Here is a 19,511-nt window from a genome sequence, read left to right on the forward strand (position 1 = left end):
TCTGAGTGTGAGTTTCCTGTATTCTGATTGAGCAAAAGCCTGTTGCGAAGCAAAACGTGTGTGTGTGTGTATGCTGTCTCCCAAACCTCCCCTGTGACAGTTATTGAATTCTTATAAAATCAATCTCAGACCAAAGGAATATTTGTCCCCTGCTTATTAATAAGCACTTATTTTAGGATCAGCTTAGCCAGATCCAGGCCTTATGTCAACCCTTAAAAGATTTAGGGCAAAGTTGACCTTTGACCAACACTCTAGGACATCTGAGGCTTTCAGACTAAGCTATGGATGTTCGGTCTTATCATTTTGTATGTGCAGTGTATGTGGACACCGCTGCTTCAAATGAGTGGATTTGGCTATTTCATCCACACCGTTGCTGACAGATGTATAAAATCGAGTACACAGCCATTCATCTCCATAGACAAACATTGGCAGTAGAATGGCCTTACTGAAGAGCTCAGTGACTATCAACGTGGCACCGTCATAGGATGCCACCTTTCCAACAAGTCAGTTCGTCAAGTTTCTGCCCTGCTAGAGCTGCCCCGATCCACTGTAAGTGCTGTTATTGTGAAGTGGAATTGTCTAGGAGCAATAACAGCTCAGCCGCGAAGTGGTAGGCCACACAAGCTCACAGAACGGGACAGCTGAAGCGTGTAGCGCGTAAAAAAAACAACTCACTACCGAGTTCCAAACTGTCTCTGAAAGCAAGATCAGCACAACAACAGTTAGTTGGGAGCTTCATGAAATGGGTTTCCGTGGCCAAGCAGCTGCACACAAGCCTAAGATCACCAAATGCAATACCAAGTGTTGACTGGAGTTGCGTGAAGCTCTCCGCCATTCGACTCTGGAGTGTTGGAAACTTGTTCTCTGGAGTGATGAATCACACTTCACCACCTGGCAGTCTGAAGGACGAATCTGGGATTGGCGGATGCCAGGAGAACGCTACCCGCACAAATGCATATTGCCAACTGTAAAGTTTGGTGGGGGAGGAATAATGGTCTGGGGCTATTTTTCATGGTTCAGGCTAGGCCCCTTAGTGCCAGTGAAGGGGAATCTCAACTCTACCTCAAACAATGACATTCTAGACGATTCTGTGCTTCCAACTTTCTGGCCCAACTTTGGGGAAGGCCCTTTCCTGTTTCAACAAAGCAATGCCCCCGTGCACAAAGCGAGGTCCATACTGGAATGGTTTGTCGCGATCGGTGTGGAAGAACTTGACTGGCCCACACAGACCCCTGACCTCAACCCCATCAAACACCTTTGGGATTAATTGGAACGCTGACTGCGAGCCAGGCTTAATCGCCCAACATCAGTGCCCGACCTCACTAATGCGCTTGTGGCTGAACGGAAGCAAGTCCCTGCAGCAATGTTCCAACATCTAGTGGAAAGCCTTCCCAGAAGAGTGGAGGCTGTTATAGCAGCAAAGGGGTGACCAACTCCATATTAATGCCCATAATAATGTTTGACGAGCAGGTGTCCACATATTTTTGGTAATGTTGTGTAGATACATCATTTCAGCCCATCAATATCAGGCTCACAGAGGATTCTTAGTAGACAGTCAGGAAAAGTAGCAATGTGATACATTAGCATATCATAGTGGGGAGAGCCTGATCCAGAGCTTCCAGTACTGGTAGTAGAACCTCTCCTCCTGGTGTCTGTGTGTGTACTTTGAGAAAGCCTCAATTAAAATGGATATCTTTGTTTGGACTTCCCCTTTCTCCTCAAGCCAAAAAACTGCTAAATAGTTAGCCGGGTAGCTATTTCGGGGACTGAGTGGTGCAGTGCCAGAGGTGTCACTACAGACCCGGGCTTGATCCCGGGCTGTATCCCCAATGAGTGACCTCTTAGCCAGAGAATGTCAGGTTTATAGAAAATAGGTGTGTGGGTGGGGGGGATTATGAGTGCGTGAGTGACGGCTGAGCTCTATTGCATTAGGAGGGCATCACTCGTCACACCGAGGGACTCTAGAGATCATCAGTTTGACCTTTTCCCCAGAGAGAGAAAGACGAGAGCGATGTTCCCCTCTCTTCGCTTCAGGGACAGCTCTTTCTCTTCCCCCCCCTTACCATTATAATCTGACTAGTAGCTAGTTGGTACAGTGGGTCTTCTGCACGTATAGGATGCTAAGCCACACACCCACAGGTTAATGACAACAACATGAATGCCATTGGGGTGTTCAAATATTCCGAACATGACTTTGTTACGCACTTCTGTGTAAAACTATTAGGCTACATGAATACAATTTGATTGACTACTTGATTGATTGACTGACTGATCGTCTAATGGTTCTCCTCTTTTCTTTCTCAGGGTTCCACCTCAGCGGAACGGTAACAGAACCGGCCACGCCGTCGGAATCCGAGCTCGTCTGCAGCGTGAGTGTCAGCTTTGACCGCTGCAAGATCACCGCGGTCACGTGCAGCTGTGGCAATAAGGACATCTTCTACTGCGCGCACGTGGTAGCGCTGGCCCTGTACCGCGTACGGAAGCCCGAGCAGGTCAAACTGCACCTGCCCATCTCAGAGACACTGTTCCAGATGAACAGAGACCAGCTGCAGAAATTTGTCCAGTACCTGATAACAGTACACCACACTGAGGTGCTGCCCACTGCTCAGAAACTAGCTGATGAGATTCTGTCAACAAACTCTGAGATCAACCAGGTCCATGGTGAGTGGGGGGGTGTGTGTGTGTGTGTGTGTGTGTGTGTGTGTGTGTGTTTTTCTGGAATAGATTTCCCCCTGGCTGATATGATTGGCTGGCTCCAGTGAATCCCTACCGGATATGATTGCAAACTTGACTTTCATTGAAATGAAGCTGCAGCAATGTGGTGCTTTCAGAGCAGGGCAGGGAAGAGAACAAGAAAGATGTAAATGTAACAGAAAAATGACCTAAGTTAACACATTCCTTTAGGAAAAAGACAGGTGCTGCAATCGTCAAGGCAGAGATCATGTACACTATGTGGACACCTGCTCGTTGAACATCTCATTCCCAAATCATGGGCATTAATATGGATTTGGTCCCCCCCTTTGCTGCTATAACAGCTTGCACTCTTCTGGGAAGGCTTTCCACTAGATGTTGGAACATTGCTGCAGGGACTTGCTTCCATTCAGCCACAAGCATTAGTGAGGTCAGGCACTGATGTTGGGTGATTAGGTCTGGCTTGCAGTCCGAGATCCAAATCCTCCCAAAGGTGTTTGATGGGGTTGAGGTCAGGGCTCTGTGCAGGCCAATCAAGTTCAGGAGCGGGCCTTCCCCAAACTGTTGCCACAAAGTTGGAAGCACAGAATTGTCTAGAATGCCAGACCAGTATTCCTCCTCCACCAAACTTTACAGTTGGCAATATGCATTCGGGCAGGTAGCGTTCTCCTGGCATCCGCCAAACCCAGATTTGTCCGTCGGACTGCCAGATGATTAAGCATGATTCATCACTCCAGAGAACGCGTTTCCACTGCTCCAGAATCCAATGGCAGCGAGCTTTACACCACTCCAGCTGACTCTTTGTATTGCGCATGGTGATTGTAGGCTTGTGTGGCTGCTCGGCCATGGAAACTCATTCCATGAAGCTCCCGACAAACAGTTCTTGCGCTGACATTGTTTCCAGAGGCAGTTTGGAATTTGGTAGTGGGTGTAGCAGCCAAGGACAGGCGATTTTGACGCGCTACCCCCTTCAGCCCTCGGTGATCCTGTTCTGTGATCTTACTTCTACACCACTAACATCACATACTTTTGTATTATTAGTCCTGTGTAGCTCAGTTCGTAGAGCATGGCGCTTGCAACGCCAGAATTGTGGGTTCGATTTCCACGGGGGAATTCCCCAAAGTATGAAAATGTATGTACTCACTACTTTAAGGCGCTTGTCTGCTAAATTACTAAAATGTTAATGTAAATATATAGTTTATGTGTAGCCCATGTATCTGATGCTGTCTGGACTCTTTTTGGCAAGACAGCATTAGCATCAGATACATGACCTACATATAGTAAGACAGAGGGGCACTGTTTCGCTGGCTTGGATGCTTTCTCTGGTGAGATGGTTTCAGCCACACGCACGCGCACGCACACACACACACACACACACACACACACACACACACACACACACACACACACACAAGGACCGACATCACTTGGAATAACTAGGTGCTGAAGAGAATACACATGCACACATATGAGTGTTGTTGTGAGCCAGGTTAAAGTTGGCGGCTGCACATTGCACTGTTCTGGATGCTGGAATTGTTTAGGATGAACGTGCGAATGTAACCTACTTTTTGAAGTGAATTGTTTGACAATCTGATAAAGACATGACTGGTTGTGTTCATGGCACATTAAAAGAGGGGGGTGGGGCTCAGACTGGCCTCTGCCTGGGGCCTTCAAATCACCTCCCTGTCCATATGAGCAACACTAATGTAGTGTGTGTGTGTGTGTGTGTGTGTGTGTGTGTGTGTGTTTGTGTGTGTGTGATGATGATACTTTACTGAAGCTGGTGTCATATGAGGTCTATTTTCATCTTGCTTGGTTTTTGTTTGTGTCTGAGAGAGCCCAATGCTTTTGCTGAGACATGGAACATCATTAAATCTAAATAATGAGCTGTGTGTGTGAGACTAAACTCTCTTTGTGTCCATGTGTGTAGGGGCCCCAGACCCCACGGCAGGGGCCAGTGTAGATGATGAGAACTGTTGGCACCTGGATGAGGAGCAGGTCCAGGAGCAGGTGAAACTCTTTCTCTCACAGGGAGGATACCATGGCTCTGGGAAACAACTCAACCTGCTGTTCAGCAAGGTAACATATACCACATACACATACACACACACACACACACACACACACACACACACACACACACACACACACACACACACCCCCTTGTCTCTTTGCTGACCTCTCTCCCTCCCGCTCTCTCTCCCTCCCTCTCTCCTCTAGGTGAGAGAGATGTTGAAGATGCGTGACTCCAACGGTGCCAGGATGTTAACGCTCATCACAGAACAGTTTATGGGCGACCCTCGTCTGGCACTGTGGAGACAACAGGGAACCACCATGACCGACAAATACAGACAGCTGTGGGATGAGCTAGGTAAGAGGCAAGGCACACACACACACACACACAAGGACCGACATCACTTGGAAGAACTAGGTGCTGAAGAGAATACACATGCACACATGAGTGTTGTTGTGAGCCTGGTTAATGTTTGATTTTGTGTGTTAGTCAGTGGTGTTAGACCTACAGTGCCTTCAGAATGTATTCATACACCTTCACTTACTCCACATTTAGTTGTGTTACAGCTTGAATTCAAGCGATTTAAAAAATAAATAAACAAATTGCATTCATCTACACACACTACCTAATGACAAAGTGAAAACATGTTCTTAGAAATTAGTGCGCATTTCTTGAAAATGAAATGCAGAAATATCTAATTTACATACAGTAAGTATACACACCCCTGAGTCAATACTTTGTAGAAGCACCTTTGGCGGCGATTACAGCGGTGAGTCATCTTGGGTATGTCTGTATCAGCTTTGCTGGGTTCTACTAAGCTAACATATGGAATTGTTTTAAGATTGTTATACCAGGGATAATTTAGCTATTTGATTTAGAGTTTTAGGACCCCTTTAGGTATAAAAAAAGATATATACATACAATTATTTGATGAAACATTGAATTTGGCCCTACTGCTATTGCCCAATAGAAACTCATTGAATAACAGTTCATATTGAGATGTGTCTGTTACTTGAACTCCGTGAAGTATTAATTTGGGCTCCAATCTGAGGTGCAGTTAACCTGTCTAACCCCTCGCCAACAGCCAATGAAATTGCAGGGCACCAAATACAAATCAACAGAAATCTCATAAATCTAATTTCTCAAAAATACAAGTATTAGGCACCATTTTAAAGATACAATTCTCGTTAATCCAGCCACTGTGTCTGATTTCAAAAATTCTTTACAGCGAAAGCTCCACCAACGATTATATTAGGTCACCACCAACTCACAGAAAAAAACAGCAATTTTTCCAGCCAAAGAGAGGAGTCACAAAAAGCACAAACAGAGATAAAATGAATCACTAACCTTTGATGATCTTCATCAGATGACACTCATAGGACTTCATGTTACACAATACGTTTTGTTTTGTTCGATAAAGTGTAAATTTATATAAAAAAATCTAATTTTACAATGGCACGTTACGTTCAGTAGTTCTAAAACCTGCGGTGATTGTGCAGAGAGCCACATGAATTCTCAGAAAAAAAATTCTAGTGTTATGCATGGAACTTTAGATACACTTCTCCTTAATGTAACCGCGGTGTCAGATTTTTAAAAAACTTTACAGAAAAAGCATAATCTGTGAACGGCGCTCAGAGCCCAAACCAGGCAGAGAAATATCCGCCATGTTGGGTAGTCACCATTATTCATAAATAGCGTTATAAATATTCACTTACCTTTGATGATCTTCATCAGAATGCACTCCCAGGAATCACAGTTCCACAATAAATGCATTTTTTGTTCGATAATGTCCATTTATGTCCAATAGCTTCTTTTGTTAGAGCGTTTGGTAAACAAAAGTGCGATCGGGTCCAGTCGGACGAAACGTTCAAAATGTTATATTACAGGTCGAAGAAACTTGTCAAACTAAGTATAGAATCAATCTTTAGGATGTTTTTATCATAAAAGTTCAATAATGTTCCAACCGGAGAATTCCATTGTCTGTAGAAAAGCCATGAGAGAGCTAACTCTCTCGTGACCGCGCGTCATGAGGCTGTGACACTGCCAGACCACTGACTCAAAGAGCTCTGGGCTACCTTCAGACTAGTCTTGTGAGGCTTGTGGGTGTACTAGAGCAAAACAATATTAGTGTGGCGCCCAAACTGTTCGGGCACTACAGACGCAGATCGGCGGTACCGACTTCAGGCACGTCCCGTGACGCCATTGGCAGACTTTGGGGATTGAGACGCAGCCCATGCAAAATAAATGACATCTCTAGTTGAACCTCTCTAGGGTATGTGGGACGCTAGCATCCCACCTGGCCAACATCCAGTGAGATTGCAGAGCACCAAATTCAAATACAGAAATACTCATTATAAAAATTCAGAAAATATACAACTACTTTACATTGGTTTAAAGATTAACTTCTTGTGAATCCAACCACGGTGCCAGATTTCAAAAATGCTTTACGGCGAAAGCATACCTTACAATTATTTGAAAACATAGCCCAGCAGACAAATCCTTACAAACAGTAACCAGTCAAGTAGAAGAGTTACACAAGTCATAAATAGAGATACAATTAATCACTTACCTTTGATGATCTTCATATGTTTGCACTCAGAAAACATTTATTTATCCAATAAAAGTTCCCTTTGTTCAATAAAGTCTCTCTTTATATCCGAAAACCTCCATTTTGTTTGCGCGTTTTCTTCAGTAATCCACAGGCTCAAACGCAGTCACAACAGGCAGACAAAAAATCCAAATTGTATCCGTAAAGTTCATAGAAACATGTCAAATGATGTTTATATTCAATCCTCGGGTTGTTTTTAGCCTAAATAATTGATAATATTTCAACCGGGCAATAACGTCGTCAATATAAAAGGTAAACAAGAAGGGCACTCTCTTGGTCGTGCGCATGAAAAAGCTCTGTGACACGGCTGGGTCCACTCATTCAGACTGCTCTTACTCCCTCACAGAATACAAGCCTGAAACAATTTCTAAAGACTGACATCTAGTGGAGGCATAGGAACTGCAATTTCAGTCCTGTTAAGTATACTGTTAAGTCATTGAATAGAAAACTACAACAACAACAAAAAATCCTACTTCCTGAATGGATTTTTCACAGGTTTTTGCCTGCCAAATAAGTTCTGTTATACATTATTTTAACAGTTTTGGAAACTTTAGAGTGTTTTCTATCAAAATCTACTAATTATATGCATATCCTATCTTCTGGACCTGAGTAGAAGGCAATTTAATTTGGGCATGCTTTTCATCCAAAATTCCAAATGCTGCCCCCTACCCTAGAGAAGTTAAACATATGGATTTTAATGGGGATGTTTTTATTATACTATTTAGATTTCCACGGAGGCGCAGACATCGACTCTAGGGGGTGAAGTTGGATGGGGAGCGGTGGTGAACAGCAAGCTTAGTCTTTCCACAGATTTGTCATTGGGATTCAAGTCTGGGCTTTGGCTGGGCCACTCAATGACTTTCACATTCTAGTTCTGAAGACATTCCAGCATTGCTTTCGCTGCATGCTTGGGGTCATTGTCCCGTTGGAACGTTAATCTTTGCACCAGTCTAAGGTTGTTTGCACTCTGAAGCAGGTTCTCATCAAGGATTTGCCTGTATTTGGCTCCATTCATTGTTCCCTCTATCCGTACCAGTCTCCCAGTCCCTGCCGCTGAAAAGCATCCCCATAGCATGATGGTGTGATGAGCTGTGCCTGGTTTTCTCCAGACATAGCACTTTGCTTTCAGGCCAAAGAGTTACATTTTCATCTCATCAGACCACAGAATCTTTTGCCTGAGTCTTTCATGTGCCTTTTTATAACCTTCAGGTGTGCTGTCATGTGCCTTTTTATAAACTCCAGGTGTGCTGTCATGTGCCTTTATTATAATCAAATGTATATGTCACATACACATGGTTAGCAGATGGTAATGCGAGTGTAGTGAAATGCTTGTGCTTCTAGTTCTGACAATGTAGTAATAACCAACGAGTAATCTAACCTAACAATTCCAAAACTACTACCTTATACACACAAGTGTAAAGGGATAAAGAATATGTACATAAAGATATATGAATGAGTGATGGTACAGAAGGGCATAGGCAAGATGCAGTAGATGGTATTGAGGACAGTATATACATATGAGATGAGTAATGTAGGGTATGTAAACAAAGTATAAACTCCAGGTGTGCTGTCATGTGCCTTTATTATAAACTCCAGGTGTGCTGTCATGTGTCTTTATTATAAACTCCAGGTGTGCTGTCATGTGCCTTTATTATAAACTCCAGGTGTGCTGTCATGTGCCTTTATTATAAACTCCAGGTGTGTTCTCATGTGCCTTTATTATAAACTCCAGGTGTGCTGTCATGTGCCTTTTTTATAAACTACAGGTGTGCTGTCATGTGCCTTTTTATAAACTCTAGGTGTGCTGTCATGTGCCTTTATTATAAACTCCAGGTGTGCTGTCATGTCCCTTTATTATAAACTCCAGGTGTGCTGTCATGTGCCTTTATTATAAACTCCAGGTGTGCTGTCATGTCCCTTTATTATAAACTCCAGGTGTGCTGTCATGTGCCTTTATTATAAACTACAGGTGTGCTGTCATGTGTGCTGTCATGTCCCTTTATTATAAACTACAGGTGTGCTGTCATGTGCCTTTTTTATAAACTCCAGGTGTGCTGTCATGTGCCTTTTTATAAACTCCAGGTGTGCTGTCATGTGCCTTTTTATAAACTCTAGGTGTGCTGTCATGTGCCTTTTTATAAACTCCAGATGTGCTGTCATGTGCCTTTTTATAAACTCCAGGTGTGCTGTCATGTGCCTTTATTATAATCAAATATATATGTCACATACATATGGTTAGCAGATGTTAATGCGAGTGTAGCGAAATGCTTGTGCTTCTAGTTCTGACAATGCAGTAATAACCAACGAGTAATCTAACCTAACAATTCCAAAACTACTACCTTATTCACACAAGTGTAAAGGGATAAAGAATATGTACATAAAGATATATGAATGAGTGATGGTACAGAAGGGCATAGGCAAGATGCAGTAGATGGTATCGAGGACAGTATATACATATGAGATGAGTAATGTAGGGTATGTAAACAAAGTGGCATAGTTTAAAGTATAAACTCCAGGTGTGCTGTCATGTGCCTTTTTATAAACTGCAGGTGTGCTGTCATGTGTCTTTTTATAAACTCCAGGTGTGCTGTCATGTGCCTTTTTATAAACTACAGGTGTGCTGTCATGTCCCTTTTTTATAAACTCCAGGTGTGCTGTCATGTGCCTTTTTATAAACTCCAGGTGTGCTGTCATGTCCCTTTATTATAAACTACAGGTGTGCTGTCATGTCCCTTTATTATAAACTACAGGTGTGCTGTCATGTCCCTTTATTATAAACTACAGGTGTGCTGTCATGTCCCTTTATTATAAACTACAGGTGTGCTGTCATGTCCCTTTATTATAAACTACAGGTGTGCTGTCATGTCCCTTTATTATAAACTCCAGGTGTGCTGTCATGTCCCTTTATTATAAACTACAGGTGTGCTGTCATGTGTCTTTTTATAAACTCCAGGTGTGCTGTCATGTGCCTTTTTATAAACTACAGGTGTGCTGTCATGTGCCTTTTTATAAACTACAGGTGTGCTGTCATGTGCCTTTTTATAAACTACAGGTGTGCTGTCATGTGCCTTTTTTTAAACTACAGGTGTGCTGTCATGTGCCTTTTTATAAACTCCAGGTGTGCTGTCATGTCCCTTTTTTATAAACTCCAGGTGTGCTGTCATGTGCCTTTTTATAAACTCCAGGTGTGCTGTCATGTCCCTTTATTATAAACTACAGGTGTGCTGTCATGTGTGCTGTCATGTCCCTTTATTATAAACTACAGGTGTGCTGTCATGTGCCTTTTTTATAAACTCCAGGTGTGCTGTCATGTGCCTTTTTATAAACTCCAGGTGTGCTGTCATGTGCCTTTTTATAAACTACAGGTGTGCTGTCATGTGCCTTTTTATAAACTCCAGGTGTGCTGTCATGTGCCTTTTTATAAACTACAGGTGTGCTGTCATGTGCCTTTTTATAAACTACAGGTGTGCTGTCATGTGCCTTTTTATAAACTCCAGGTGTGCTGTCATGTGCCTTTTTATAAACTACAGGTGTGCTGTCATGTGCCTTTTTATAAACCACAGGTGTGCTGTCATGTGCCTTTATTATAAACTACAGGTGTGCTGTCATGTGCCTTTTTATAAACTACAGGTGTGCTGTCATGTGCCTTTTTCTCAGATATGTAATCCGTCTGGCCACTCTCCCATAAAGGCCAGATTGGTGTGCTGCAGAGATGGTTGTTCTCCCATCTCAGCCAATTAACTTTTTAGTTCTGTCAGTGGTCATTGGGTGCAAGAAAATATAAACATTTTCCCACTTTGTCATTTCGGATTATTGTGTGTAGATGGTGAGAAAAAAATTGCCTGAAGGCACTATCTCTCTGCACATTGTGATATGATGACTGATTGCATGATGGGTAGTGTTTGGCATGTATCAGGAGTGTATTGTCAGTCTGTTATGTATTTGTAGGGTGTGAGCTAGGTGTTTTGTGAAATATGCTTTTTACAACCTAAAATGTGTTCTGATATTGTGAGCTGGGTATTTCGCTCTCTCTCGTTCGCTCTCTCTCTTTCTGTCTCCCTCTATTTTTCTTTCTTTCTCTCTTTCCCTCTTTTGACAGAACAGATGAATTGTGGGCTGAATATTCAAATGAGACCCATCCATGGAAATAAAGGGGGATGGGAGCAGGGGGGTGTTTCCTCTTGTTATAATGAACCACAGCTGAAGTAGCTGTGCGTGAACACTGAACTGTACACTGTCCATATTCACGATAAGCAGGAAGGCTTTAGGAATTATTCCTTGTTAGTGTCTAATCGGGGGAGAGTCTAGATAGACCCTAGTCTAGTAACCAGATCCAGTAGAACTTAGCCCTAGCCTCGCAACGACATCCAATAGTAACCTGCCCAAGCAACATCCCATAACCACAACCCTGTTGTCATGGTAGTTGATTGTTGGAAGTGTATTATTTATCCCCCCTTTCTTTGTCTGTTTTGGTTTCTTTCTCTCTTTCTGTTCTAAGGGTAGTTCATCTCTTATTTCTGGATCGTTTGAATGCATCATCATGCTTTTAATGTTTTGGAGATTCCTCCTGCTTGGATGCACATTCTCCTCTTTCCTTTGTCTTCTTTCCTTCTCTCCCGTTCTGCAATCTTGCCTCCTCTTCATTCTTTCTCTTAAATTTCTTCACTCCCGACTTTTCCTTCCCATCTCATCCACTCTGTTTTCTCCCCTCTCCTCTCTCTTCTTTCTGTTGTCCTTGATGCCATGCAAAGACAGAGGATAAAGTGACTCTTCCCACCTTCCTATCTCATCCCCCTCTCCTGTTCTTTAGCTTCACCTCTCACTCCTCGTGTCTCATTCTGTCATCTGTCCTCTTTTTCTGTTCATTTTTCATAATAGTCACTGTTTTTCCCTGTTTTCCTGCATACTTATTTTTGATGCCTTCGGTTTACTCTCTAAATCTCTCTTCTTTCCTCTGCCTCTATCCTTCCCTCCCTCCCTTCATCCATAACCCATCTCCTTTTCAGCTCATGCTTCAGGTAATCAAAGTGTGTGTGTGGCAGGCATGTAGGCATGTGTTTATTGAAAAGATAAACGCAAGGTCCAAAACCTTTTAATGGTATCTAGTGTTCCCTTTTCATAGAATGAAATGACATGATTCAAGGATGAATAATAATGACAGAAACATCCTTTGTGTGTGTAGGTACCCTGTGGATGTGTATTGTGCTGAACCCCCACTGTAAGTCGGAGCAGAAGTGTGTGTGGCTGAGACAGCTTAGACGGTGGAACAGCATCGATGTGTGTCCATGGGAGGATGGAAACCATGGCAACGAACTACCCAACCTCACACACGCACTACCGCACGGCAACCCAGGTGAGAAAACGCACACGTAGACAGACAAACATGCACACATCTCACACACACCTGACCAACACTGCCTCAGGGCGCCCCTGCCACCCAGGTGGGACAACCACACTGAGCGTGTGCGAGAAAAGCCTCCTTCTTTTTATCATGTTCTCTCTGTCGATCCCTCGCTCGGTCTCCATGCCTCTTTTAATCAACTCTCTCCCTCTCTCCATGGCTCTGCCCTACGAGCTGTTCTTATTCGTTTCTCTGTCTGATGGAATAAGCCCAATAACCCAAGCGGGGTCTTATAGCTACGGCTGCCCCTGTCCCTGTCTGAGCTAAATTAGAGAAAATACCCTTTAAAAATGTATATGAGGCTTCTGAGTAGGAACAGTGCAGTGAATGAGCATTTCACCGAGGAAGCTTTAGCTTTAGGTGGCTGATCAAAGCAACGCTTTTTAATGAATATTTTCACATTGTTCTCTTCTCACATTGTCCTCTTCTTTCGCTCCTCTTTTCTACCCACCCTCACCCCTCTCCCTAATCGCCCTCTCACCCCTCTCTCCCAGACTTGTCGTCTCGTCCTCATAGGACAGTGTTTACGAGGGCCATTGAGGCCTGCGACCTGCACTGGCAGGACACACATCTGCAGCGCGTCATCACACATGACCTCTGCACACACACACACACACACTGTCCCCACGACAACCACGGTAGTGGAGGGGCACTGTTTGACGCCCGCGGATGGCCCCTCTGGCACGGTGAGTGTGTATTTGTGTTGACAATGACGAAAGGGGGGGAGGGATTTAGAAGGCAATTTTGGGGATTTTTTTGTTTTATTTAGTTGAAGTAGCTTTGGTTTTGGTAGTCTATTGAAATCCCCCCTCCCATCCCTCTTGCAGAGCACGTCCCAACAGCGTGTGCGAGGGTTGACGCGCTGCGGTCACATGGTTATCCCAGGGAAGCCTTGCGATTGGCCATTGCTATTGTCAACACACTCAAACGGCAGCAACAGAAACAACTACAGCTCCTCCGCAACCACAAAAAAGGTCAGTTCTTCATCGTTTCATTTATACTGTTTCACTAAAGGACGGCCTCCTCTCACTCCTGTCTTTGTCTGTACCTGTATGTTAACCATATAATACCAGCGTACTAACTGTAGGGACAGTATATAAACTGTAATATCAATGTACTAACAGTGTATTAGCTGTGTTTATAAACCATGTAATAATAGTGTACCGCACCTGCTGTCTCTAACTCTGAATGATTGGCTATGAAAAGTCAACTGACATTTAATCCTGAGGTACTGACTGACCTGTTGCACCCTCTACAACCACTGTGATTATTATTATCTGACCCTGCAGGTCATCTATGAACGTTTGAACATCTTGGCCATTTTCTGTTATAATCTCCACCCGGCACAGCCAGAAGAGGACTTGCCCCCCCTCAGAGCCTGGTTCCTCTCTAGGCTTCTTCCTGGGTTCTTGCCTTTTTAGGGAGTTTTTCCTAGCCACTGTGCTTCTACACCTGCGTTGCTTGCTGTTTGGGGTTTTAGGCAGGGTTTCTGTACAGCACTTTGTGACATCGGCTGACGTAAAAATGGCTTTATAAATACATTTGTTTGTATTAACCGTGGTAATAGTTAGTAGTGTATTAACTAACTAGAGTAATAACAGTGTAATTAGAGTAATAACAGTGTATTAACTGTGTAACTAGAGTAATAAGTGTATTAACTGTGTAACTAGAGTAATAACAGTGTATTAACTGTGTAACTAGGGTAATAACAGTGTATTAACTGTGTAACTGGGGTAATAACAGTGTATTAACTGTGTAACTGGGGTAATAACAGTGTATTAACTGTGTAACTAGGGTAATAACAGTGTATTAACTGTGTAACTAGGGTAATAACAGTGTATTAACTGTGTAACTAGGGTAATAACAGTATTAACTGTGTAACTAGGGTAATAACAGTATTAACTGTGTAACTAGGGTAATAACAGTATTAACTGTGTAACTAGGGTAATAACAGTATTAACTGTGTAACTAGGGTAATAACAGTGTATTAACTGTGTAACTAGGGTAATAACAGTGTATTAACTGTGTAACTAGGGTAATAACAGTGTATTAAGTGTAACTAGGGTAATAACAGTGTATTAAGTGTAACTAGGGTAATAACAGTGTATTAACTGTAACTAGGGTAATAACAGTGTATTAACTGTGTAACTAGGGTAATAACAGTGTATTAACTGTGTAGCTGGGGTAATAACAGTGTATTAACTGTGTAGCTGGGGTAATAACAGTGTATTAACTGTGTAGCTGGGGTAATAACAGTGTATTAACTGTGTAGCTGGGGTAATAACAGTGTATTAACTGTGTAGCTGGGGTAATAACAGTGTATTAACTGTGTAACTGGGGTAATAACAGTGTATTAACTGTGTAACTGGGGTAATAACAGTGTATTAACTGTGTAACTGGGGTAATAACAGTGTATTAACTGTGTAACTGGGGTAATAACAGTGTATTAACTGTGTAACTAGGGTAATAACAGTGTATTAACTGTGTAACTAGGGTAATAACAGTGTATTAACTGTGTAACTAGGGTAATAACAGTGTATTAACTGTGTAACTAGGGTAATAACAGTGTATTAAGTGTAACTAGGGTAATAACAGTGTATTAACTGTAACTAGGGTAATAACAGTGTATTAACTGTGTAACTAGGGTAATAACAGTGTATTAACTGTGTAGCTGGGGTAATAACAGTGTATTAACTGTGTAGCTGGGGTAATAACAGTGTATTAACTGTGTAGCTGGGGTAATAACAGTGTATTAACTGTGTAACTAGGGCAATAACAGTGTATTAACTGTGTAACTAGGGTAATAACAGTGTATTAACTGTGTAACTAGGGTAATAACAGTGTATTAAGTGTAACTAGGGTAATAACAGTGTATTAAGTGTAACTAGGGTAATAACAGTGTATTAACTGTAACTAGGGTAATAACAGTGTATTAACTGTGTAACTAGGGTAATAACAGTGTATTAACTGTGTAACTAGGGTAATAACAGTGTATTAACTGTGTAGCTGGGGTAATAACAGTGTATTAACTGTGTAGCTGGGGTAATAACAGTGTATTAACTGTGTAGCTGGGGTAATAACAGTGTAATAACTGTGTAGCTGGGGTAATAACAGTGTAATAACTGTGTAACTGGGGTAATAACAGTGTATTAACTGTGTAACTGGGGTAATAACAGTGTATTAACTGTGTAACTGGGGTAATAACAGTGTATTAACTGTGTAACTAGGGTAATAACAGTGTAACTGTGTAACTAGGGTAATAACAGTGTATTAACTGTGTAACTAGGGTAATAACAGTGTATTAACTGTGTAACTAGGGTAATAACAGTATTAACTGTGTAACTAGGGTAATAACAGTATTAACTGTGTAACTAGGGTAATAACAGTATTAACTGTGTAACTAGGGTAATAACAGTGTATTAACTGTGTAACTAGGGTAATAACAGTGTATTAAGTGTAACTAGGTTAATAACAGTGTATTAACTGTAACTAGGGTAATAACAGTGTATTAACTGTGTAACTAGGGTAATAACAGTGTATTAACTGTGTAACTAGGGTAATAACAGTGTATTAACTGTGTAGCTGGGGTAATAACAGTGTATTAACTGTGTAGCTGGGGTAATAACAGTGTATTAACTGTGTAGCTGGGGTAATAACAGTGTATTAACTGTGTAGCTGGGGTAATAACAGTGTATTAACTGTGTAGCTGGGGTAATAACAGTGTATTAACTGTGTAACTGGGGTAATAACAGTGTATTAACTGTGTAACTGGGGTAATAACAGTGTATTAACTGTGTAGCTGGGGTAATAACAGTGTATTAACTGTGTAGCTGGGGTAATAACAGTGTATTAACTGTGTAACTAGGGCAATAACAGTGTATTAACTGTGTAACTAGGGTAATAACAGTGTATTAACTGTGTAACTAGGGTAATAACAGTGTATTAACTGTGTAACTAGGGTAATAACAGTGTATTAACTGTGTAACTAGGGTAATAACAGTGTATTAACTGTAACTAGGGTAATAACAGTGTATTAACTGTGTAACTAGGGTAATAACAGTGTATTAACTGTGTAGCTGGGGTAATAACAGTGTATTAACTGTGTAGCTGGGGTAATAACAGTGTATTAACTGTGTAGCTGGGGTAATAACAGTGTATTAACTGTGTAACTGGGGTAATAACAGTGTATTAACTGTGTAACTGGGGTAATAACAGTGTATTAACTGTGTAACTGGGGTAATAACAGTGTATTAACTGTGTAACTGGGGTAATAACAGTGTATTAACTGTGTAACTAGGGTAATAACAGTGTTAACTGTGTAACTAGGGTAATAACAGTGTATTAACTGTGTAGCTGGGGTAATAACAGTGTATTAACTGTGTAACTGCGGTAATAACAGTGTATTAACTGTGTAACTGCGGTAATAACAGTGTATTAACTGTGTAACTGAGGTAATAACAGTGTATTAACTGTGTAACTGCGGTAATACATGTGTTAACTAACTAGGGTAATGTGTGTATTGACTGCGTAACTAGGGCAATGCGAGTATTGACTAACTTGCGTGTACTGACTGTAACTAGAATAATATTTGTATTAACTGTGTTACTAGAGTAATGTGTGTATTGATTGCGTTACTAGAGTAATGCGTGTATTGACTGCGTAACCAGCGTATTAACTGTAACTAGAGTAATATGTGTATTAACTGTAACTAGAGTATTAGCTGTGTAACCAGAGTATTAGCTGTGTAACCAGAGTATTAGCTGTGTAACCAGAGTATTAGCTGTGTAACTAGAGTATTAGCTGTGTAACTAGAGTAATGCGTGTGACTGCGTAACTAGAGTAATGCGTATGACTGCGTAACTAGAGTAATGCGTGTGACTGCGTAACTAGAGTAATGCGTATGACTGCGTAACTAGAGTAATGCGTGTATTAACGGTGTAACTAGTGACTGTAACTAGAGTATTAACTGTGTAACTAGAGTAATAGCTGTGTAAGTAGAGTATTAACTGTAACTATAGAATAAAATGTGTATTATCTGTGTAACTAGAGTAATAACCGTATGTGGTCGGTGTCCTCTCCAGAGCTGCTCCATAAAGGCATGACGTCAGTCACTAACATGGAGGGCTGGGTGGGCCACCCCTTGGACCCTATTGGCACTCTGTTCAGCACCCTACTGGACACGGGACGGGGAGACGAGGAGGGGGGCAACACCTTCCTAGACTTCTCAGGTACACGTAGGCACACACTTTCTCACTCTCTTTCCTTCATATTTAATGCATTGTAATTCGACAGTTTTTTTTATTCTGCTCCATCTCTTATTCATGAGCTGTGATTGGAGGATGGCTGAGGAAGAAATTAGTGATGTCATCAGTGATGATTGGGTGTGATTGGTTCTGTCAGACGGGTCCTAGTGTTCCTGTTCTTCTAGGCCAGACACTGTGTGTGTGCGTCATTAAATAGTACCCGCAAAACACCAGTCTTAACGTCAACAATGAAGAGGCGACTCCTGGATGCTGGCCTTCTAGGCAGAGTTGCAAAGAAAAAGCCATATCTCAGACTGGCCAATAAAAAGAAAAGATTAAGATGGGCAAAAAGAACAGACACTGGACAGAGGAACTCTGTCTAGAAGGCCAGCATCCCGGAGTCGCCCCTTCACTGTTGACGTTGAGACTGGAGTTTTGCGGGTACTATTTAATGAAGCTGCCAGTTGAGGACTAGTCACTTTAATTTACTTGTCCTCTTCCTCAGTTGTGCACCGGGGCCTCTCACACCTCTTTCTTTTCGAGTTAGAGCCAGTTTGCGCTATTCTGTGAAGGGAGTAGTACACAGCGTTGGTCGAGATCTTCAGTTTCTTGGCAATTTCTCACATGGAATAGCCTTCATTTCTCAGAACAAGAATAGATTGAGTTTCAGAAGAAAGTTATTTGTTTCTGGCCATTTTGAGCCTGTAATCGAACCCACAAATGCTGATGCTCCAGATACTCAACTAATCTAAAAAAGGCCAGTTTCATTGCTTCTTTAATCCGAACAGCAGTTTTCAGCTGTGCTAACCTAATTGCAAAAGGGTTTTCTAATGATCAATTAGCCTTTCAAAATTATAAAGTTGTATTAGCTAACACAACGTGCCATTGGAACACAAGAGTGATGGTTGCTGATAATGGGCCTCTGTATGCCTATGTAGATCTCCCGTTTCCAGCTACAATAGTCATTTACAACATTAACAATGTCTACACTGTATTTCTGATAAATATTATGTTATTTTAATGGACAAAAATGCGCTTTTCTTTCACAAACGGGGACATTTCTAAGTGACCTAAACTTTTGAATGGTAGTGTACAGTATATACACATACACACAGTATCAGTCAAAAGTTTGGACATAACTACTCATTCCAGGGTTTTTCCTTATTTGTACTATTTTCTACATTGTAGAATAATAGAGAAGACATCGAAACTATGCAATAACACATATAGAAAAGTAAAGCACCCCAAACCATCACACCGCCTCCTCCATGCTTCACAGTGGGAACCACACATGCTGAGATCATCGGTTCAGCTACTCTGCGTCTCACAAAGACACGGCGGTTGGAACCTAAAATCTCAAATTTGGACTCATCAGACCAAGGACAGATTTCCACTGGTCTAATGTCCATTGGTGTCCGTGCTTCTACACCTGCATTGCTTGCTGTTTGGGGTTTTAGGCTGGGTTTCTGTACAGCACTTTGAGACATCAGCTGATGTAAGATGGGCTTTATAAATACATTTGATTTGACAGTACTGGTTTCTTTGCAGCAATTT

At 41.9% G+C, this 19,511-nt stretch overlaps 1 protein-coding gene across 1 annotated transcript in view; it reads left to right on the forward strand.

Moving 5' to 3' along the window:
- Window positions 1–19,511, forward strand: part of LOC139422810 (zinc finger SWIM domain-containing protein 6-like) — a 73,241-nt gene that overhangs the window by 35,179 nt on the left and 18,551 nt on the right. Inside the window, exons 2-8 of the mRNA XM_071174179.1 lie at window positions 2,305–2,661; window positions 4,622–4,770; window positions 4,912–5,062; window positions 12,496–12,666; window positions 13,209–13,400; window positions 13,542–13,688; window positions 17,796–17,942. Coding sequence (XP_071030280.1) covers window positions 2,305–2,661; window positions 4,622–4,770; window positions 4,912–5,062; window positions 12,496–12,666; window positions 13,209–13,400; window positions 13,542–13,688; window positions 17,796–17,942 — 1,314 coding nt within the window. The remainder of the gene's footprint in view (window positions 1–2,304; window positions 2,662–4,621; window positions 4,771–4,911; window positions 5,063–12,495; window positions 12,667–13,208; window positions 13,401–13,541; window positions 13,689–17,795; window positions 17,943–19,511) is intronic.

Source organism: Oncorhynchus clarkii, chromosome 12 (assembly GCF_045791955.1).
Source record: "Oncorhynchus clarkii lewisi isolate Uvic-CL-2024 chromosome 12, UVic_Ocla_1.0, whole genome shotgun sequence".
NCBI lineage: Eukaryota > Metazoa > Chordata > Actinopteri > Salmoniformes > Salmonidae > Oncorhynchus > Oncorhynchus clarkii.